Here is a 24,104-nt window from a genome sequence, read left to right on the forward strand (position 1 = left end):
TTATTGCCCTTCCCTGTGAAGATTAAGGCTTTTGTTCCATACGGTATATAGGGAAAATGGTCTGAGCACAATTTCAGCAATGACTGCTTTTTTTTGTTTCTCTTCCCAAACCAGAACTACAAGATATCTTTCTCAGGATTCTTCTCAGTGCTCCTTGTCAGCACCTGCTGGAATTCCTAGAGAAAAAGTCTGCAGGAGGATATTCAAAACCACCTATGTCTGCAGCCTCCAGGGGCTTCATATTCTCACTCTAGCCCACAACCAACTTTTAACAATTAATTAACAAAATTTAGTTAAATCTTTTGAAGAGTTTATATGTTATTCATTACTATTTGCAAAAGATAAGCAAATACCTGAGCCCTGTTGCTCCTTGTGGATGCCTGTCTCTACAGATTTGAAGTTAGCTATTTGCACTGCAATCTCAGTTTTCTCATGAATTCAACAATTTGCAATTTTCCAGGTGTTTTCCCTTGTTATAATGGTGGGAGAGATGTTCTTTCCAATTCTTCATCTCTGAGCTTATACCAGAATATCATGTGAACCTGGGGATAATATTTGAGGCTCTGTTTGTCTTCCAGCATCCATACCCCAGTTTACAAATTCCCCTACAATGGTGATCATGGTGGGTTTACCAGCTCGAGGAAAGACCTACATCTCCACGAAGCTCACACGCTATCTCAACTGGATAGGAACACCAACTAAAGGTATGTCTCTGAAACCCTTTGCTCTACAGCCCTCTATAGGCCACTGGCTGAAAATAGAGTAAGGTAGCTGACCTCTAAAAGGACAAAACCATCAGTACCACTAATGTATCAAACCATTAGTACCAGTATTAGGACTATTACTAATACTACTACTACTACCATTACCATTCTACTCGTGAATTGTACAATTTCTCAACTACATAAACTGTGCCCAGCCCCATGCTAGGTGCTAACCATAGGAAAACTAGTAAGATTAAATATCTGTTCTCAAGGAGCCACATTTTTTGCAAGACCTCAAAATACCTTATGAGTAACATACTATTTTTATTACCATTACTATTACTACCATACTAGTATTACTATTTTTATTAGCATGATCACTTATTCACAACCTTAAGGTTTTATTCAAACCTTAGGGGCATGTGGAGTCAAACACATCAAAGCCCAAGCCCAAAGCCACCCTCCCTACAGGCTCTTCAGTAAAGCAGAGCACCTTAGCTCACCTCTCCAGTCCAAAAGGCGTCCGCTCTCTCCAAGCTTCTCCTTAGATCTGAGCTTGTCTGCTCCCCCTCCCCAGCCGGAAGTGATCCTGCCTCTTTCCGCCTCCAGAGGGGTCTCCTTCCCTGCCTGTCAGCCTCCTCCCTCACTCCCTACTTCCAATTTTCCTTTCCCCTCAGTGTGGTCTCTTTTCTGTACTACCTCTTAGTCAGCAATTACTCTCTTCTTTTCTCCATTTGATTTCTCTATCTCCCCTACCCTGTATCCCCTTCCTATGTGATTCCTCTGTTCCCCTAGGAGGACTGTGCTTCTCTGAACTCCCACACCAATGCTTCCTACAGCCCCCTCGACAACAACACTAATTACATAGAGTGTTGTCGATGTGTGTGTCTGGGTCTCTCCCCAGCAGCTGATCTGGGGTAGGGAACTAGATCATATTCATTTCTATTGCGTGAGTAGGACAAGATTAAGACGTTTAGAGGCTCTAAACAATGAAAGTTTAGGGTGGCCCCACATCATACGTAATTCAGAATAAAAACAGCAAATGTAAGGAAGTCTAACAAAAGGTTTTATTTATCCCCTGATGACTATGTTGATGCTTTTAAGTATACCACCTTAGCTGAAAATTTTTATGGGGGCCATGTTCCTCCTTTACTGGTACACTAAGCAAGTGCTTAGACTCTCCCTTGTGGAATGGAGCACTGCTCCCCAGTACAGAACACAGTTCTTCTCAAGCATTCATTTTCTCACTCGGTCATTATTGGTTGAGCACAAGTTGTGCCAAAGCCCTTGTTCGATGTTGGGCAAACAAAGACAAGGAAGATAGGATGCCTGTCCTCAAAGAACTCACTTCTGTTCTTAACTTCTGAAACACCCATGTAGGAGGAACTAGTATTATCATCATTCCACAGTTGACAAAACTGATGCCCAAGAGGTGAAGTGATCTTGTCTAGAGGCACATGGTCACTACATGACAGAACCAGGATATGAACCCACATCTGCTTGATTCCAAAGTGTGACACTTACTGCGCCAGGTCTGATACTTGGCTCCTTTCCTCCATTCTCTTCCCCTCATTTCTCTTGACCATCCCAACTCTCTATCTTTCTGCCCCCTTCCCTCCGTCTCTGTTCAAGTTTTCTCCTCTCCTTCTCCTGTTTCTTCTTTCACCTCATGCACTCTTTCTCTAATTCACTGGTGAAGAGTTTCCCAATGGTTTTTCATGTGCCAAAACCCGTACTAGGCATAGGAGATACAAAATGGATGAGATTCACACCCTGTCCTTGTAGAGTTCTCCATCTGCCTGGGATGCATAGAAATATGACATGTCACCTCAGAATGCCAGAACAGGGTATGGAGGGGGCTCACCGAGGAAATCACCAACCAGAAGGCAGTGAAATCTTCCAGATAGGGAGTGTTTGAGCTGGCTGGGTCCTGTGAGAGGAGTAGGACATTGGCAGAAGAGAAGGGGAGAAGGAATAATTTTGTGGGAAGACTGCAGGCTCTGAGGAACCTCTACTGAGTATAGGGGCACATGGGACAGTGGCAGATGAGTCTCTGCTCTAACGCACTGGCTTCCCATCTGTTCCTCTCCAGTCTGTTCTCACAGAGGCTCTCACAGTCATGTTTGAAACACAAAGCCCACCATATCTGTAGTCACCAAGGGTTCCCTTGGCCTGCAGGTTTAAATCCAAGCTCCTTAGCCTGTCATTCAGGGCCCTCCACGATTGGCCTCTGCCGGTCTTACAGGCCTTGGTCACAGTGGATGACTCACCATTCCCCAAACATCTTCTGCCTTCTGCCAATGCCATACCTTTGCTCAAGCTGTTCCTCTACCTGGAATGTCTTTGTTCCCCACTCCCATACCCCATGCCTGCCTATAAAAGGCTTGCCTTCCTAAAAAGACTGGTACAAATGCTGCTTTCTCCAAGAAACCATCTGAGATCACCCCAAGTTTAATTTCTTTCCTTTCCCCTTATTCTTGCATGACCATGTCAAAGCACTTGACAAACTAGGCAGGAATTCTGTGTTTACTGGTTTACTCTCTGTCCTACCTGCTGGATTGTGAGTTCCTTGAGGCCCCATCATGCAGATCTGGTTCATCTCTTAGACCCAGAACTCATGTCCTGATTCACAGAGTAGCCATCAGAAAGTATTTATTGGATGAATGAATGAAATATTATATCACCTCTTTGTCTGTTATCCCGTTTTCTTCCTTCCCTTTCTTCTCTGATTTTTCACCATAATGAATGAGAAAGTATGGCCTAACGAGGGCAATAAGTCTAGATTCTCTGTCCTGATATAGAAAAGTGTAATAAAAGTAGACTAGGATTCAGGAAGTCCAGTCTAGTTATATTACCAGCTGTTTGACCTTTGGTGATTGATTTCACTCCCTGGATCTTAGTCTATTTTTCCAATAGAGTAAGACATTAAAAATGTTTGAATTTATGATAAAATACAATAGTGGAAAGATCACCAGCTTTGTACTCAAACAGACCTGTGATTGAATCCCAGCTCTCCATTTACTAACTGTGAGAATTACTTCCTTTTTCTGAACTTTGATTTCCTCATTTTAAAAATGGGAATGGTGATTCCTACTTTGCAGGGTTGTTGTGAAGAATAAATGAGCTGTTGTCATAATTTGAAGCTTTATAAGCACATTACATAGGTACAAATTATATCTTCTTTTACCTCTGAAATTCCTCTCAGCAAGGACTTTTTATTTGCCACTGGGACCTTCCCAATCTCTTCACCAGGGATCCCTGGTTTCAGTGTTTAATTTAGGCCAGTATCGTCGAGAGGCAGTGAGCTACAAGAACTACGAATTCTTTCTCCCAGACAACATGGAGGCCCTACTTATCAGGAAGTGAGTACCTAACATTTTAAGGACCTGCATTGCTCCCTGACTGAGGGAGGCCTTTGTTCAGATGAGGGGGAAGTAGGGCAGAATAGCTTGGGATAGCGAGGAAGCCCTCTAGACTCTCAAAGGATGGTTGAAACAGCTCTTCTACCATCCTAACCAAAGCCTATTTCTGGTCATATCCATCTTCTTCTTAAGATTTTTTAACAGTTTTTCTGCTTCTGACGGGAGAGAGTGGAAATTTAGCCTAGCATATGAAACAGCAGTCTCAATAGCTTGGCCTACTTCAGTCCCATCCATTCAATCTGAAGGTCTCTTTCCTCTACAAGACCCTTAGCACTTCAGGAAAAGAGCCTGGGTCTCATTTATTGATCCACATCCTCATAATAGGACATAGAAAAGAGTAATCACTAAACATATTTTTGCAAAAAGCATTAATATATTGCCATCGTCATACCTGTGCTTGCCTTGTTATATATGCCAGGAATGCCTTCTATATCATAGACCATACATATAGACCAGGATCTACTTGGATTCAAGAAGCAGAGCCTTTAATAACATGACTCTGTCATTAGTCAACTTTTTCTGGGTGTTACTTTATACTTGCCCCTAAGATGTGCACACAAAGCCACTACAACCGTGTGACTCTGTGTTTGTCATAATGTCTAGAACATGGGACACCCTTTGTAGATGTTTAGTAGATGAGTTATTTAATGTAGGACATCTGAGAGATAGTGTAAAAGATAATGCAGGAAAACAGAGAGGAACCCATCTTGGGTATAAGGGCTGTCTCTGTTTCTTTCTTCATCTTTTTCAGGCAGTGTGCCCTGGCAGCCCTGAAAGATGTCCATGACTATTTCAGTCGTGAGGAAGGTCAAGTTGCGGTAAAGAAATTTGGATTTTTGCTTGCATTTCTGCTGGGATGGATAAAAACTAATATGTATTGTTTACTACATTCTATACATTATTCTAAGTACTTTGCACATATTAATTTAATTCCACCCTCCCTTATACAATAGGTATTCTTATTATACACCATTTTATAGCCCCTTCTATATTCTTTATAAAAGAATGCTGCACAGAAAGATTAAATATTTAAATAATTAAATATTTTCCCAAAGTAGCAGGCTAGAGCTGGAATCCAGGTTTTATAGCTCCAGAATCTACACTCTTTAACAACTATATTCTACCACTCCACACCCAAGAATTCAGCAGGAGTACACTAGAATTTAGGAGTGCAATACAAACATTTTTGAGTTCTAGAGATGTACCTAAACATCTAGTCAGTTTAATCTCATAGACCTTTGGTATAGAATTTGCAAACTCTAAAAGAGGAAGAAATCCCCAAATATGCATGTAGTCCCATATAAGGTGCTGATGATAGGAGTCATTTCTTGTTCTTGAAGAGCTCCAAAGTGATAGGGAAGGAAGAAACTTCACCTAGGAGTTGAGAAAATAAGTTCCAACTTTGCTCTCTCAGCAACTCTCAGTGATTTTAGTTAAGGCAAATCCTTCCTCTAAGCCTCAGCTGCTTTACCTGTAAAATGACCCTAATAAAACCCCACAGTTTTCCTCTTATCTTATTATGCCTACAGAGTCTGCTACATTTCTGGCAGAGAGCAAAGGCTCAATGAGTGCTTGAGAAATTGATATAAGCCAATTCCAAATCCTTCCTATCCTTCAAAACCTTGTTCAAGGTCTGTCCTCTCCTGGAAGCCCTTCACTTATCACAGGAATGGTCAAAGAGTTCTATCAGAACCAGATTCAGAGTAAACCAATCTTAACATGTGCCTCTAGGTTTTTGATGCCACCAACACTACCAGAGAACGACGGTCACTGATTCTGCAATTTGCTAAAGAACACGGTTACAAGGTACAGTAACTCTCCAACTATCTAGAGCCTACTTATCTGACACAAACCTCAAAGAAAACCAAACCAGGGAATGTAGAGATGCCAAATGAGCTACCATAGGCTCAGCATTTTAACTTGGTTGTAGGGCTTTCCAGGGCACAGTTAGAAGCAACAAGGCAGAACAGAACAGGAAAGAAGGGGTGCCACATTAGGCAATGGAAGACGATTGCTGAAAAGCTGACACTGTGGGGATGGGGATGAGGAAGGTGGAGAGAGAAGTACTACAATTTAGGGCTAAACTGCCTCATAAAACTCAGAATCCTGAAAGCACCAATGTATGAAATTATGTTGTCAGAGATACCTGTAAAGGTAACTCAGAGCCATTAAGAAGGGGTCAAGCTATGTTTGGCTCCTACCAAATGTAATTCCCTGCTGGAAATCTCTTCTGTTTCTCTCTTATAGGTCTTTTTTATTGAGTCCATTTGCAATGACCCTGGCATAATTGCAGAGAACATCAGGGTAAGGAGCACCAGTCACCCGTACTTCTTACTTTGTCTCAGACTCAGATCATGCCTAAAAATACCTCTGTGAGGTTAAAGGAGGTATTCTACCCCAAGCTTCTCCTCTCACTTTCTATAGGAAGGATTCCTTGACCATCCTGGCATGCAATGATCCTATGAAATTCCTCTCAGTATTGGAGAGAGGAAACTAAGATTACAAGAGGAGAAGTGAATTGTCAAGGGTTCATAGAGCCAGGAAGAGTTAGAACTGGGACTGGACCTCAAGCTTGGCTGTCTGCTTTAAAAGTTTTTTCTGCCCCACAACTTATATCAGAGCTATCCTTGCTCTTAGATTCTAGGCATGTGGTCTAGATTTAGATCACTCATCACATTTTATTGTTCCCTATTTCATCAAATTACTGTAGCTCAGTGACAGAGGAGACCTTAAAAGTCAACTCCTTCAACACTCCATCAGAAATTTGAAATCTTAGCTAAATGTTTGTCTAAATTTTCTCTTCATACCTCCAGTGACAAAAAGCTTGTTGCCTTCATTAAATGGAGTTCAATCAAGCTAAATCTGCCTCCCTGTAATTTCCACTCATTGGTCCTCTTTTTGCCTATTGAGGCATAGAATTTGTTTAAATCCTTTCTTTCCTTTTCACCCACCCATCTATCCATCTATTTATTGATTCACTATATATTGAATATATACACCTGGGCTGGGCCATTCTGGGTATCAGAGACATAGAAATAGATAGAGGAGAGCCCTACTCTTGATCTCACAGTCTAATGAGAGAGACTGACAACTTTATAGACATAACTCTGTGAGATCAGTGCTGAGATGAAGGAACAAAGGAGGCAATGGGAGCACAGTGTTGAGGACCTAGCCTTGCATGGGAAGAGTATTGTTGTACTGGGGAAAGCTTCTCAATGCAGGTAATAGCTGACCTCTATCTTGAGGAATGCATAGGAATATGGCAGGTGAAGAATGGGAAATGAGGATATACTAAGTATGGCATCCACAGAGAACTAGAAAGCTTAGGTTGGCTAAAGCAAGTGTGTGAAGGAATAGAGGAGCAATGGAAGATGAGGATGAAGAAATCACTTGGCGCCCAATCATGTTAAGTCATGAGTTACCAGCTAAGATGTTTATTTCACACTTCATCCTAAAAGATATGAGGAAATGGTGAAGAGTTTTAAGCAGGGGAATTCCATGGTCAGATGTGCATGTTAGAAATATCTTTCTGGCAGCTAGTATGGAAAAGTAGCTAGACTGTAGCTAGAGTAACAAAGCCATAAGGAACATCCAGGCAAGAGAGAATGGGGGCCAGTTGAGGAGATTTTAGAAAATAAAGTGGAGAGGATTTGATGCCTGCTAAGAAGTGGGAGATGATAGAAAGAGACACATCTAGGATGATTCCCAGAACCATCTTAGGCTCAGGTGACTTGAGGGGATGATAGTGCTGTTCACTGAGATGAGTAATGTGGATGGAAAAGGTAGGGACAAAGGGATTAGGAGATGCCAGCCCTTCAGAAATCTAAAGACAACATGCCATGTTATCCCAGTAAGCACTCATTACATATAAGCCATTATGACCCCTGGCCAAAATCTCTTGTCCCTCTTCTTCAACCATTTCTCACACCACAATTTCCAGTCCACTTATAAATGTTTCTCTTAAACACTGTGTGCTCTAGAACTGAATATAATGTAATGGACCTTGTTTGACCACACAGAGATAAGGAATGAGGAATCACACAGTCCAGATTCCCTTCAACTGACTGATTTTGTAAACCTGCAAGACCGTTTCTCCAACTCTCAATTTCCTCACCTTTATTATGAGGGATATGGTACTCAGTGATCTCTAAGGGCTCTTCCTAAGGGCACCGTTGGAGTCTCTGTCTCCCATGGTTCCTCTGTCCTTCTTCCAGCAAGTAAAACTTAGCAGCCCTGATTACGTAGACTGTGACCGGGAAAAGGTTCTAGAAGACTTTCTAAAGAGAATCGAGTGCTATGAGGTTAACTACCAACCCTTGGATGATGAACTTGACAGGTAAGAACCCAGAACCCCAAAGTGCAGATCTAGATCCTTATTTTGATGTCCTGTAGGACCTGGAGAAAGGCTCTCCCTCTCTGAGCCTCAAATTTATTTCTAACCTCAAGGAGCTGAACTTGATGATCTGTCTTCCAGGATCCTCCCAGCTCTTATTATCCATGAGGTGGTGATTCCTGGTTATATAAGGTGTTCACAAGAGGATTGAAGTGTTTTTTTCCTGAGCAATATGGACAGATTAGGACCCTGATCTCAGCAAAAGAAATGCCTCTCTTCTATGGTTATTGCTATTATTTTCTGAAAAGTATTCTTCACATACAGGTGGTACTTCAGTTTCCAAACGTGTTCACCCTCTTTGTTTTATTGAATCCCCTTGGCACCCCTGTTAAGGAGGCTGAAATAGGTCTTATGATCATATATTTTCAAGAAGAGGAAATTGAGTCTTAGAGAGCTGAAACTACTTGCTCAGGCTCCCACGACAAGTCAGGGGTAGAGCTAGGATTCTAACCACATATTCTGTCTCCTAGTCATGCCTCTTTTCTCATTGCCTATGTACCTCTTTAATCAATAAGTATAAGGGGGTGTAAATAGGGAAAGAGAGGTAGATTATATCCTCAGGTATTTTCCATAGTGCTTTGACATATGGGAAGACACATGAAAAATATGAAACTTTCATTCATAATACCAGCTAAAGATTGGAGAGGTATTAGCTAGTGGTACAGGGAAGATGTGAGTTTTAGACATAGGATGTTCCTAGAACCTTACTTTCTTTCAAAATGGGTTGTGGTAAGAAGAGATCCTGGTCACTTAGACCCTGTGAGCCCCAAGCAAGAAGTGTAAGGAGGCTTCAAATTGTCATTACCACCCTAAGAAGTTTAAAGAGCATCTTTCCAGCTTGTTCCAACTGAAGTCCTCAAAGGTGAGCATTGTTACTGCCTCACTCCTTAGATGGGGAAACTGACCCAGAGCAGGGCTAGGGCTTACCTGAGGCCACACAATGAGTCAGTAGCATAATATATGCACAAATTCTTATCTTCAAACTTCCAGCATGGTTGTCCTCTTCCTACATCCCTATATCATAAAAAGTATCACATGAGGCATACACACTCAGTGCAAGGGGCAGGATCTTATGTACAATTGTGAATATCATTCACCATGCCAGGACAACTAGGTCAAGTGTACACTTTCTTTTCTCGCCAAGGCATGTGCGCTAGAGTGGGAGAAACTTTTTCAAATTTCCACAAAGGCATTGTATAAACTAGCAGCACATAGTGAAAGAAGTTTGAAGGAGGAGCGCTGAAGTGAAAGAACAGCATTGAGAAAGCCCCTAACCTTTGGCCTAGACTCCTGCAGGTGCTCAGTTAGTGTCTGAGGAATCAGTTTGGGCCTGAAGACAACTGATTCTGAAAACTGGCTTTATTTAATCATTTTTTTCATCAATAGGTATTTACAGTCCTATCCCTAAGCTATGCCCTAGGAACCCAAAGAGGGAAGGGCTGTCTCTGCTGCGATAGAATACCCACTCGACTGAGGAAGATGATAAGTATGTAGTTGATCAGAATTGTGGGACGGTAAACCAAGTGGGGTGGAGAAACGCAGAAGAGGGGACCCAGCCGAACTTGGAAGAACAGGTCTAGAAGAGCATGTTTACCCAGTAGGTAGACTAGACATGTGTTTAGAGCACCAACAAGGTAGAATCTACCAAAAATAAGAAGAAAACAATCTTGAAAGCTTTAAATATTTTGTATTTCAAAAACAGCATCAAGGTAGTCAAAATGGAAAAAAAAATAAACCCAGAACTCAGTAGAAACTCCTCATATTTTAATATAGTTTATATTTTTTTATTTTAAATTACACATGATGGGGTAGGTATTAGCTACTATAATACTTTTGATGCAAAGCACCTCTAAATGACTTAGCATGATCCTGGGCCCAAAAAAACTTGCTAGAGAAAGTGAATGTACTGGCTCTTGAAAGATGGTTGCAAAAGAGCTCAACTTTGGAAATAAGGCAAAGAGAACAGTACACTGTAATGGCCTAGTTAAATATGAATAAAAGTACAGGAGTGCAGAGAATATTCCATAAAAAGCATCAATGCTAGAATGAAATAGAGGAGTTATGAGCATGGGCATAAGGCAGGCAGGTGAGGCCAAGTGGGATGCCAATGTACGAATTCACCTAGAATGTCAAACTAAGCTGAGGAACTTAGAAGTTCTAGAGCCACTCAGGACTTAGTGCTAGAAACAGACAATAACAAGGCTACATCACATATTTTCTGCATAGGCTCTGAGAGACATAGATGAGATATTTGGAGGCAAATCACTTCCTCTCTCTGTGTTTCAGTGTCCTCACCTATAAAAAAGAGATAATAATCTTTGCTTCCTAGGATGGTTATGAAGATTCATGCACTTTGAAGTCCCCAATCCCTGCCAGATGCACAAAAAAATGCTCAGCAAATGCAAGTGGCCCATGGAAGTCATTGGACATGGATAACAAGGCTGGGCATGATGAGCATGGTGCAAATAGAAAGACTTTCTCTAGGAAAGTCAGGGAACAGGCTTTCTGAAACCAAACCATGAGCCACTGCCTTATCTGCTTTGGGTTAGTGCATCTATTTCCATTCACTTGGTTTTGTTACTATGTACCTAGAGTTGTTGGTGTGTCATTCTATTGCCCCAGCCTCTCCCACCTCTTCCCAGAGATCACTCTGAACTCCCTATAATCCAACAGCTAAAGGATTAATGCATGGCACAGAAGGGGCCTCAGGAGTCTTGCTCCATGGTTCTAGTCTTCTCTGATTAGTCAATGTCCCCCATACTCAACTCCTCTGCAGTCAGTTGTTGAATAGTTTATCACTCAATGTATACTTATTAGTTGTTGAAAGAGCACAGAATTGAGGGAATAAAAAAAGGCCTTAAAACAAGGGCCACAAATTCCCCACTGATATGGACCACTTCTGTATCCCTATGTCCTAGTACTTGCCAAATCTTAGAGTAAGTGACTATTTGTGGAATGAGTGTTGAGCATTGAGCATGTGTTTCCAAGTATATGTTCCTAACAGATCTAAGAGCTCCCAAAGGGAAGACTCTGAGTCACTACCCCAAGCATGATGCTTAGAACAAAGGAGAGTGTGTTTGTTGACTGCATGGCAGATAGGGAAATAACCCAACCCATTCTCCTTTCTGAGTGAGAGAGACATACACACAGACACAATCTTATAGCTGCCTGTAAAATGTCAAGTACAATATATCATAGCAGAGGTTCAAAGAATAGAGGGACAGAGCCCAGCTTAAGATTTGAAATAGTAAGGGACTGGATAAATCAGGAGCTGCCAGTGAGATATTGGATGCAGTCAAAGACACAGAGAATTACTGCTTTTCTCTGAGGATGTCAGCAGTGTGAACCAAAGAGGAGAAAATCCCAGATACCTGGAGTGTGATGACTGAAGGTACAAAGACAGTGACTCAAACTAAGCCTGAGGAAAGGACACAAATGGAGATGGTAGCAGGCAGTGAGTTCCTGAGTGTGACCAGGAACCAAGTATCTAGAACAGTTACTGAGGACAAGGCAAGGCATGGCATCTTGTTAGAGGAAAGGTAGGTGAGAGCTGGGTTGTGAAGGAGGCTTGAAGGCAGGGTGTGTGGTTGGGGATTTCTCTTGGGATCAGTCTCTCCACTGTCAACCCCTGAGCTGCCCTTGCTCCTGCTTGGGCCGGCCCAGCCACCTGTCCTACATCAAGATCTTCGACGTCGGCACACGCTACATGGTGAACAGAGTGCAGGACCACATCCAGAGCCGCACAGTCTACTATCTCATGAACATCCACGTCACACCCCGCTCCATCTACCTATGCCGGCATGGTGAGAGTGAACTCAACCTCAAAGGCCGCATCGGAGGTGACTCTGGCCTCTCAGCTCGGGGCAAGCAGGTAGGGAGGGCCCTGTGCACCCACAGGCGTTGGCTGAGCGGTCCAGGTGGGCCGTGGGTGAGTGGGGTGGCCACTGTCCGGGTCCTAAGGTTGGGGAGACACAATGAGAGGGTAAAAGCAGGTTCTGGTCACTCCTGCTCTTTCACACCATCAGCCACTCTGTCTTGACCCATCCTTGAATGGCTCCCATGTGCCGACAGCATCCGCAACTCTGAGAGCCTGGTCCTGACACTCAGGCCTTCCCAGATCCGACTGCCCCTCCAGCCCCACTGCTATGAGCACCCTCGCCCCTGCCTGACTGGTCCCCTCATCTTTGCACAACTCTGTGCCATAACTTGCACAGTTGCACCCACCGAGGCTGCCCTCTGTCCCCTCTGTCAGCTGGTGACCATCACTGGCACAGACAGCTGCCCTGAAGTGCCCCACGCTTGAATCCATCTTCTCCTCCTTACTCAGGGCTGATGCTTCACTCCCAAACCCCCGCTGCTGGTCATCACAGGGTCAGCACTTGTCCCCCATCACTTACCACTTCTTTCCTGCCCTCCCTCCCCCACCCCTTTCAGGGCCCATCTCCTCCTCCACGGTCTGGTCCAGGAAGCCCTCCCCTGGCCCCTGCTGCCCTCCCAGGCAGGTCACCATGCCCTGAGCTCCATCTCTCCCAGTTCTGGCCCATGTCTGACCCTCACAGAGTGAGTGTCTTCTTTCCAGCCGAGAATAGTGACCTGCACATTATGGGTGCTGGCTAAACAGATACGTTTTCCCCAGTGTTTGGCCCTGTGCCTGGGCCTGTTAGCACAGGTATTGGTCTTGCTGGGAGGATGGCTTGGGGTGGGACAAGTGGGAAATGAGGTGCAGTGGGGAGGGAGGGCTCTCTTTTATTGGACACCTCTGCACAGTCACGGCCCCTGCTTCCATGTTTGTGACCTTGTTTAATCTTCACAACAGCTCTGTGGGGTGGGCCTTACCATCACCGATTTATGGAAGAGGAAGCTGAGGCCCAGACAGGAACAGAGGGGCCCCAGGTCACATGTTTAGTAAACAGAGCCAGGACTGAAAACCAGACCTTCCTGCTTGCCTCTCAGCCTCCCCCACTGCAGAGGTGGCAGCGTCCCGGGCATCGCACCAGAAGGCCCGGTCCTCCTGGCTCCCTTTCTGTGACGCTCGGACTGACAGGTGGGGTCCTCAAGGTGGACCCTGACCTCTGATTCTTGCTTCTCTCACTCCTCAGAGCAGAGTCAGAGGCCACTGGAGGAGCCACCCTAGCCCGTGGCAACACCTGCAGTCTCTTGGTCGGGGCTGGTTCATGTACCTGCACACGCCTGGCTCCAACCTTCATGCTCATGGGCACTGTGCACCACGCGTGGTTTACAAAGCACTTTCCCTCCAGCTGTCACCCAGTCAAGCACAGTAGCTCTCACCTACTGTATGCCAGGGAGTTCTCCTCGTCCATGTTCTAATGTGACACTCACAGAGACCAGGCTGGGCGAGTTAACGCTGCTCGCCTGTTACAGGCAGGAGATATGAGGCCAGAGAGGGCCAGGAACATGTCCTGGGACACACAGGGACCCTGTAAGGGATCTGAGGCCATCTAACGCCCATCACCTGTCTCCCAGTCAAGGGTTCCTTCCACCAGAGCACACTGACTGCTGACTCACAATCCATAATTAGAGTGTGTGGACACAATGCCTATATTTGTACATAAAGATGTGCGTCTGTATCTGTGCATTTGTGCAGATGTTCCTCACACACCATCTATGATTAATGTCTATACACAGAAGAGGGAATCACTTGCTCATCTGGGCTCCCACAGCCCTTAGTGGTGCCTTTTGGTGCTGTCACTGTGTTCCTCACTGGACTGGCCGTGTCTTGAGAACAGGACACCCTGGTACTCAGCACATGGCCACACACACTCAGTAAATGTTTGAATTGCCTTAGAACCTGGGTCCCAGGACCCCTGCTTAAGCAATGAGAATTCACATGGTCAAAAAAATACCCCCCAAATCCCACCCATTACACTTCTGGACCACACTCAGAGTACCCAGAACCCTAGGATTTCCTGCCTTTGTGGCCCAGAGTCTGCTTCCAGTGCCTACGTGAGTCTGTCCCACAGTCTGTTCACCTGAGAGCAGGCCATGTTACAGATGTGTTTACCCCTAGGCAAAGAGAGTGGCCAAAGGGGTCACTGTTTGTGGATCATAGGTATGGTGGAGATGTAGTGTGGATAGAACTTGATCCTATGACTGAATTATCCATGAACATGTACTCAAGGCACCTAGGAATGCAGGATAGAACAGAAATGAGAAAAGAAGGGAGGTGGAATATGAGTGGAGTACCTCTATTTGTACTCTTGTCCCAGGCTCCACAAATGTTAGAGGTGGACTATTTCAATGAATGAATAATTGAGTAGAGATTCAGTGAGCAAGCATCAATGAGCATACACACATATGCACACATACACACATAAATACACATATTCTTTTCTATTCCCTTGATCCTTAGTCACGTGGGCAAGAGCATTACTTTTTATAAAATGGAAACATTTAAATTCTGCTCTTGCTTGTTCATCATCATTCCACCATTTGTGGCAGATCTGAGCATCGTCTCATGGCCACCCTGTCTTCCTTCATCTCTCTCTTTCTCCTCTCCTCATCTCCTCTGCACCCTCACTCTTCAGTATGCCTATGCCCTGGCCAACTTTATTCAGTCCCAGGGCATCAGTTCCCTGAAGGTGTGGACAAGCCACATGAAGAGGACTATCCAGACAGCAGAAGCCCTGGGCGTCCCCTATGAGCAGTGGAAGGCCCTGAATGAGATTGATGCGGTGAGATGGAGTTGGATTTCCTGGTGGGTGGTGAGCCTTGACTCTGGGATTATCTCCTGGATTTGACTCTTCTCTGGCTCATATGGGGAACCTAATTAATTTGACAAACATTTCTTGTGCTAGACACTTCTTTGTCTTGGGGATCCAGTGAAAGCCAGAACAAACAAGGTCTCTACTTTCATGGAGCCTGAAGGCAGATAGTAGATAAAGCGTTGCATCTCATGTGACAAAAGTTTGTGACAGGGAAAGTATAAGGGACTACAGAATCTCAGAAGGTGAGGGTGCTCCTGACAAGATTTGGTGGTGGGATATTCAGAAGAGAAGCTTTCCAGAGGAAGCTAGGGATGAGACAAGAAGCAGGCAAAATGGGCTGGGAGGGAATCAATTTAGTTCTGAGGGTAGGGAACAGCTCATGTGAAGGCCCAGAGGTAAGAAGAGAACATGGTGTGTTCAAGGAACTGAGCAAGGACTAGCAGAGAGTCTAGGACAATGATTGTGAAGTCTGGAGAGAAGGGAGATGAGGCTGGAAGAGAGGGCAACTTATAGAGCTTTATAGTCCATGTTGAGGGATTTCAATGCTACACGAAAAAGGAGAAGCCATTGACGTGGTCTAAGTCAAGGAGGAGTGGCCTGAATATAATTCACATTTTATTTAAAAAGATCACTCTTGTCATGTGTGATGACTATGTCGGAAGAAGATCAGAATGAGAATGTATACCAGTATGGAGATGGCTTCATTAGTGTAGGGAGGATGGACCAAATGGATATCAGAGATGGAATAAAGAAGAAAAACTGGGGAATATTTTATCTGACCCTTGTGACATGGCAGTCTCTCTTTACAGTCAGGGTTTTCCATTAGCTCTTTGAGAAGGTGTTTCCTCTCCAATGCCTCACCTGCACTGTAGGTACACTGACATCAGGTACCAGCACAGAGGTTATGATTGTTAGAGACTAAGGTAAAAGCTTCACCATGGATGTAGATAACGTGTATGCAGGTAGGCTAGCTTGCTTGCCTTCTAGATAAATACAGGGAAGTATGTGTGTGTGTACATAATACATATGTATTTAACTATAGATGTATAGAGATACACATATTTAGAAAAGGAATATACAGCATTGTACATATCACATATTTGCTATAAAATACACGTGGACAAATACATAAACTCTTCATAATAAGAATTCAGTTAATATTTGTTTCTGGCCCACGTGTGGTGTAAACATTTTTTGGATACCTACTCAATTTCAGGCTCTGGAGTGTTGCTGCAGACAGATTAGCTCTTGTCTTCACTGAGTTTTCAGGCTAAACAGGGTAGATAGAGGAATAAACAGAGGAATACAAAACAGCAGGTGTGATATAAACTCTGATAGGCTAGACTGTGGGAGCACAGATATTGGGGCAAGGCATCTGACTCAGTCAGAATCTGCCTGGAGGATGTGATGTCTAGCTGAAGCCTGAGGGTTGAGTAACAGTGAGCCAGGTAGAGATCAGGAATTATATGTCGTGCAGAGAAAGCAGCACAAGCAAAGAAGGTATTATGTGTGAGTGCATAGAACTACTAATGTTGCAGCAGTGGAGGTGGAGAGGGAAGGAAAAGGAATAAATTTGAGAGAAACTTAAGAGGTAGAATCTTAGGAATTAGCTATGAGAGGGAGGGTAAAGGAGAAGGAGAATTTAAAATGATGTCTTAAGTTTCTGGTTTATTTTTTATGATCAATAATATATTAATAATTATATATTAATCTAAATAGATTATATATTTACATAGAATATAATCTAAATAATATTAATCAATAGAATAATATATTCCATTGAATGAGTCTTTAAAAGGTACCTTGTGCATTCTGCACTAGTCTCTTTTACATATGTTATATCTAATATTCAAAGCACTTTTGTGTGGTAGTTATAATTATCCTCATTTTGTAGATGAGGAAAATAAAATTCAGTGAGGTTAGGCAATTTGCCTTAAGTCAATAATGAATCAGTGACCACGTCCACAGGCAAGAAGTTCCTGGCATGCCTCAGAAAGTTGAAGCCAATCTGCAAAGATCTTGTGTATCTACAGGGTGCACTTTCTCCCACGGGCAATGTCATTTGAAGTTTGAAACTGCCTATCTGCTTGTAGGTTCGGTCAAGGGTGAACCTAAACCCTAACAGAAGCCCAGTAGATGGATCAAAAGACAACAACCAGCACCTATTGCCCTGCTGCAGGAAGGTCTAATTGGAATCCACACAACCAGAAGGAAACTATAAATCTAACATCACTTCACACCTCCACCAGCAGCCACTTCACTTCCAGGGATTTCTCAGTGGGAACTCATTCTCTGAGCCTGTGATTCCTTTTTTGGGTGAGGAGAGTGTATCTCTCCAAGGCCCACTCTGAGACCGTTAGGAATTTCTTGCCTTCTGAGAGGTCTGTGGATATCTGTTTCTTTATTTACCAGAGGTCCTAGAGCAGAGGTGTGAGCAGGAGGGATGGGAAATGTTGTAACACAGGAAAGCACTGCTGTGGATGCGCATACACACTTGCACTTGCATTCACAATCACAGACACTGACCACAAGTATGTTTACACTCACAGATATACACTTCACAGACACACAGACCCACTAGTCAAGCACGGATTCCCTCTCAGACACATCTACCAATCATGCCCACACATACACACTTACAAGCAGACACACCTAGAGATACATATGGACACACTCACCATAGACACACATGCAGTTTTTGCATATACATCATATAGGCAGAGAGAGGAATACCATGGGCGTGTAAACAATACAGTCACAATACCACAAATTCACACAGACCTTAGATAGGTACACAGGTACACATATACATCAGAGACGTAATCAGGGACATACACACTCACAGATCCACATGGCACAGACACACTGAAACCCACATGGAGAGACAGACCACAGAGACTCCCACACAGGCACATTCTCAGTTATCAAACACCCTGTATACACACAGAGAGACACATTCATGCACAAACATATTACATATGCTGCGACAAATATGCACAGAGAACAGGACCTTAAACATACCACAAGTATACATCATAACTATGTTGCACACACACAGGTAAACACAGTCACAAATCTTAAGCTCACAGATTGATGAAAATACATACTTATATGTACAGTGTACACCTATAAACCTATTGGGACAATCATAAAGAAACACCATAGATATCCACCATACACTCAGCCTGAACACAACTGTATGCATGCACTTAGTCTTACATCTACACAGCTATATACCTTGTGCACACACACATACGTACACTCAGACAACAAGCACAAACCTAGGGCTATGTTCACAGAAACCCAGGTGTTTGTGTGCTAATGTTCTGCAATCATTGCCTCAGAACTATGGTGAAGGCTGTGGAGATTTCAACTTATGAATAGTTTTGTTCCTAAATAATTTTTTTCAGGGCGTCTGTGAGGAGATGACCTATGAAGAAATCCAAGAACACTATCCTGAAGAATTTGCACTACGAGACCAAGATAAATATCGCTACCGCTATCCCAAGGGTGAGGTAAGGTTTGGAGGGGTGGCCTTACTCCTGGGACTCCTCCCCAGTATCTCCATTCCAACTGCCAGGATTCCATAGTTTCCTAGACAGCCTTAGAAACAGGGTAAAGCATATTTTCTAGCAGCTTCTATCCCACAAGGCACATAATTATCTGGCCCTTGGCTATCTAAGATTCTTGGCTATAGGCAACAGATTTATCTTTTTTAAAAGATACATATTTGCCTGCTTATTTACTCTCTTCTTTCAGGGGATTTCACTTTATCCTAGACTTTGTCTTTGGTATCTTTGCACTAAAGGCACTTGAATTAGTTCAACATACTCTAATTTCCTTATCTTTTATTGCCAAGTTGCCTAAAGCTCCAGCATCTCTGGACAGTAGGTTGGAGTCCCAATGGACAATGGCTAATGGTTTAACCAACTTCTTTGCCACCACATGAACCAAACCATCAGTTCCTATTCCCATATGAAGTGAATCCTCATTGCTTTCATCCCAGCCTCCATTTAGCCAGTTCCACATATTAGATTATTTTTTAAAGTACTCCATTTCTGATACAAATTCCTGGGAACAATTATCAGAAAAGCAGGATATAAGAGAAGAGAAAACCATAGATATCCTGTGTTACAAAGCACTTTCACATTTGTATTTTCATCCTCAGAATTGATGTTATAAAGTCAGTCTGAGTTTGCCCTCATTTTCCTTTATATATTTTGAGGTCATGTTATTAAAGGCATACAAATTTAAAGCTATTATTTCTCCTTAGTGAATTGTATATTTTGTTATTACATAGTGAGCAAACTTCTTTTCCCCTAGTAATGCTTTTTGCCTAGAAGTGTATTTTATATGATATTAAGATAGCTATATAAGATACCTTCTGGTCAGTATTTGCCTAGTTTATCATTGCTCATCTACTTTCAACTTCTCTGTGTATTTTTGTTTTGTCTCTTGTAAACAGTGTATAGTTGGCTTTTGTTGGTTTTAATACAAACTGAAAATATATGTCTTTCCAATGGTAAGTTTGGTACACTTACTTTTTTTGTAGTTACCTATTTATTTGAACTTATTTCTGTTCTCTTATTTTGAGCTTTCTAATTGAGTTTATTTTTTCTCTTTTCCTCCCTTCCTTAGAATTGATAGAGTTTTGACATCTGTGTTTGAATTATACAATCTCTTTCCATTCTTTTAGGGTTACTCTTCACATTCTAATATGCATGATTAACAAAATCTAAAAATCAGTATCTCCCCTCCCCCTAAAACAATGTAAAAATTTATAACTCTGGTCATTCCCTCTCCTAACTTACATGTTAATTGTTGTTTTGTATTTTACTTCTACCTTGTGTCTTAATCCCCAAATGAATTATTATTGTTATTAGCAAACATATTATTATATACAGTCAGTGTTTATTTAGATTTAACTACATAGTTGCCAATTCATTTGATTATTCTTTTTCTTTGTATCTCAAGTTTTCCTCCTGGGTTCAATGTCTATCTTCCTTTATGAATTTCTTTGGGAGGATCTGTTGGTAGTAGACTCACTTTTTTTAATCTAAAAATGTCTTGGGGAGGAATAGTCCTCAATTCTAGATGATACTTTGGCTAGGTATAAAACTCTGGGATGACAACTTTCTCGCAGCACTTTGAAGATATTATTCCCACTTTCTTCTAGCTTCTAATGTGGCTAATAATTCTCCTGTAAGTCAATTGCTATTTTTTTTCTCTCTGGCTGAGTTTAGGGTCTTTGTATCTCTTTTGATTTTAAGTTCCACTCTTATATGTCTATATATTAATTTCTTTTCTTTTATCTTGCTTGGGATTAATTGGACTTCCTGAATCTGAGGATTGGGACTCTTCATCAATCTTAGAAAACTCCAAGACATTATATCTTCAGCTATCTCTCTCTTATATTCCATTATCTCCCTCTAGAAATACAATTATATGTATGTTAGTCCTGTCTCTATCCTTTTTGTCTCCCAACTTCTTATTTTTTATCTCTTTTTAATATCTGAATTCTGAGTAATTTCTTAAGCTCTATCTTCCAAATCAGTGTTTCTTAAATTGTATCTAATCTGCTATTTACTCCATCGAGTTTTCCATTTTAATGAATATATCTTCTACTTCTAGAAATTCTATTTAATTCTTTTTCAAATCTACATCATATATTTAGTAGCATCTTATTTCTTCCTTACATTTTTAATTCAATCTTCTATTTATTTAAAAATCTCAGACATATTTATTTAAACTGTAGATCCTTTATTTTAAGTTCTTAAGTTTTTAGGGTTATCCCCTTATTGTTTATGCCTATTTTCACTCAGGATAGCTTATTTTCCTTGCATGTTATGTGAGCTTCAGTTTGACAAAAATTTATCTGTGAGAATCTCATGCAGCCTGATTTGAGAGGATCAAAGGAGAATTTCCATTTGCTTCTTCCAGACAATCATGGGAGCTAATGACTTGCAATCACTTTTTATTAAACTCTCAGCTTGGCATTTTCTAAAACACATGGGTTGTATAATTCTGAACCACAAATCCATCTGAGAATAAGCCTGTGGTTATACATTCTTACAAGAGGTTTTTCCTAATTTTTTCTACCAAGAGTCAAACAGAGACAGATATATTTTCTTATTGTTTCCCTTTGCCTATGGATACATATACTTTTTAGTTTATACTTTTACTGAGGATGTAGTCCTTTGAAGGTCTCAGATATATGTGAAAGTCTCAGCCCCAACTCCCTACCTTGTGCATATGTAAGGCCTTGCCTCCTGTTTCTACAAGATTTTAAAAACTTAGGTCTCTTAGGTACTGTGATTGGCAAATGCCTCCAGGGGAGATGTAGCTTCTATATCCACCTATCACTCTTTTTTCCCAAGTTTTTCTTCATTTTGGAACCCTATATTCATAATATTGCCTTTATTTTCTTAAAAGGTCAGCAGTGTGAACATTTATTTTATCTAGCTTTTCTAGGGATTCTGTAGTGGAAAGTATTATTATTGCTATTGCTATCTACTCCACTATATTGGTTTCCCCCATTTAATAGATGAGAAATTAAGATTTTTAAGAAGGAAATGAGTTGACTAAGGTCATATTGCTGAATCAACAATTGAACTGGCACCATAACCAAGTTTTCCTGATTCCTAGTCTAGAGTTCTTCTCTGGGCAAATGTGCCCCATCTCCCCTTCTTACCCAAATATTTCTTTCCTTTTCAGTCCTATGAGGATTTGGTCCAGCGTCTGGAGCCAGTTATAATGGAGCTAGAACGACAGGAAAACGTACTGGTGATCTGCCACCAGGCTGTCATGCGATGCCTTCTGGCCTACTTCCTGGACAAGAGCTCAGGTACCACTGTCCTCTCTGTTCCTAGTATGGGAGCTGTATGTGATTTGAGACCCTGACACAAGCAACTATTGTTTATATCTTAATAGTTAAGAGCACAGTATCAAAAACAAGGGTGCATGAGTTCAAGTTCTTGCTCTGTCAAATAGTAGCATAGGCAAACTACTTTAACCTCTCTGTCCTCAGTTTCCTCATCTGTAAAATGGGGAGAAAAATGATGAAGTTTAAATAAATCAACATATGTAAAGAGCTTCATGACATATAGTATGGGCTATATAAATGTTAGCTGCTATTATTAATATTACTATTAATTTGAGTTAACATTTTCAAAGCCAACCTTAACAGTCTGCCTCAACCTAAAAAAGCTGAGCCAATATTCCTCTGAAGCATACTGTCATCAGGTGGTAATGGGACCTTTTGTGGCCTCATGATTTTGATTATAGGTTTCTGTCTTTGAGTAAAGGAAGGTTTCTCCAAGATAGCTATGCTTTCATTTATTTTTTTTAAATGATAATTTGTTTAAAAAATACCTAGACATTGTAATTTACAGAGTATCTACACACTGACTACAAATGCTGAATTGCAGACTAGGGCAGCTGGCCTGGCCAGGGACTACTGTGTCACCTTCAGGCATGAGAGTCCATTTGTGACATGGATGCTTAAGTGTTGGCATCTCCAGGATACTGGAGTGAGGGAGTGTGAGAACAATGCAAAGTCATATTTGAAGCATACAACGTCCTGCAGACTTGGATCTTTTCTATGATGCTTTCAAACAAAGGGCACTTGTAATATGGAGTCATGTAGAACTGGAACCCAGGGAACTTGAGAACTTGACATTGGACAAGTCATTTCCTCTGCCTGGTCCTCAGTATTCAATGTAATAAGGTGACAACGGTTGGGGTGGGGTCCTTGTGCTGCTAGATTTCTAATACCATCCACATCTCTACTGCTCAGTGCTGTCTTTGAGACTGTGAGGTGGGCCCTGTAACCCCAACTGTGCTGAAGAGGAAATGTAAACTCTAAGAGGTGAAGTGACTTGCCCAAGGTCATGGGGCTCAAAAGGACAGGGAAAGGCACCAATCTTAGGTGGATTCAAGGGGCCCCCCCCACCTCAGACATATGTGGGGTGCATGGGGAACACATGCACCTCCCATTTGCACAGTGCTTTACCCAGTTACTACTTGCTTTCATACACAGGCCAAGCCAGGTTCTCACAGCTGTCCTGGGGGATGGATCAGGCAGGGCTGGGCACATGCTCTCACCTTTATTACTCAGGTGAGGAAATTGAGTCCCATATTGATGATGTGACTAAGAACTCAGACCCAGAATCTCAGAGCTGGATCCAATCCTGTGCTGTGAGAGATGGGAACTCTGAGGGCCACAGAGAGAAAGGCAGAGCCAAGGTCACTTGTTCAGGTAGTGACTGAGTTGGGTCAGCAACCTAAGGCAAATCACTTCCCTTCTTAGAATCTGTTTCGTCACATGTACAGTGAGGATCATTAACCCCTACAGAGTATCCATGAGGATGGAATGAGATAGTGCACCAAAAGCACTGGACCCAGGGCCTGGAGATGATTAAGACAAAGGCAAGGAGAAGAAGCAGGATAGATGCCCAGGAGATTGCCAAACCAGATGTATCAGAAGGCTGAGTAGGCAGTGGCAGGCCTTCAAAGTCTAGGGTAAACCTCAGGGGCAGGGAAGCCACGAGGGGTGGGGTTCTGGCCCAATGAAGGGGCTGGGGAGCTGTATGGGTTTCCTGGGTGGGTGGGAGGGTGGGTGCCTGCAGAGTGGTGCAGTGGAGGTGTCGCCCCCATGGCACGGTGAGCCCCTCAAAGGCAGTGGCCGCACACTACAGGGGGCACAGCACACATTAGGCCTCAAGGCCTTCTGGGTTTGAGTCCCAGCTTTGCCACCTGCTGGCAGTGGGACGTAGGGCAAGTGTGTTCCCTCTCAGAGCCTCAGTGTCCTCATCCATGGAATGGGCCTGATCACCTCTCCTATCGGGGCTGTCTGGTAAAT

At 42.6% G+C, this 24,104-nt stretch overlaps 1 protein-coding gene across 16 annotated transcripts in view; it reads left to right on the forward strand.

The window, feature by feature from the left end:
• The window catches only part of PFKFB1 (6-phosphofructo-2-kinase/fructose-2,6-biphosphatase 1), a 53,499-nt gene that overhangs the window by 26,336 nt on the left and 3,059 nt on the right, over positions 1-24,104 (forward strand). For 6 of the 16 annotated variants that reach the window (XM_074359713.1, XM_074359714.1, XM_074359716.1 and 3 more), the window contains 11 exons: positions 579-704; positions 3,910-4,066; positions 4,878-4,944; positions 5,858-5,932; positions 6,374-6,430; positions 8,341-8,462; positions 12,183-12,390; positions 15,065-15,211; positions 18,655-18,759; positions 21,959-22,088; positions 23,283-23,360. In XM_074359713.1, the coding sequence (XP_074215814.1) occupies positions 579-704; positions 3,910-4,066; positions 4,878-4,944; positions 5,858-5,932; positions 6,374-6,430; positions 8,341-8,462; positions 12,183-12,390; positions 15,065-15,211; positions 18,655-18,759; positions 21,959-22,088; positions 23,283-23,360 (1,272 nt within the window). Of the gene's footprint in view, positions 1-578; positions 705-3,909; positions 4,067-4,877; positions 4,945-5,857; positions 5,933-6,373; positions 6,431-8,340; positions 8,463-12,182; positions 12,391-15,064; positions 15,212-18,654; positions 18,760-21,958; positions 22,089-23,282; positions 23,361-24,104 lie in introns of those variants that run through there. The other 10 variants (XM_074359720.1, XM_045517184.2, XM_074359717.1 and 7 more) reach the window with 5 other exon arrangements.

The sequence above is a fragment of the Camelus bactrianus genome, chromosome X (assembly GCF_048773025.1).
Source record: "Camelus bactrianus isolate YW-2024 breed Bactrian camel chromosome X, ASM4877302v1, whole genome shotgun sequence".
NCBI lineage: Eukaryota > Metazoa > Chordata > Mammalia > Artiodactyla > Camelidae > Camelus > Camelus bactrianus.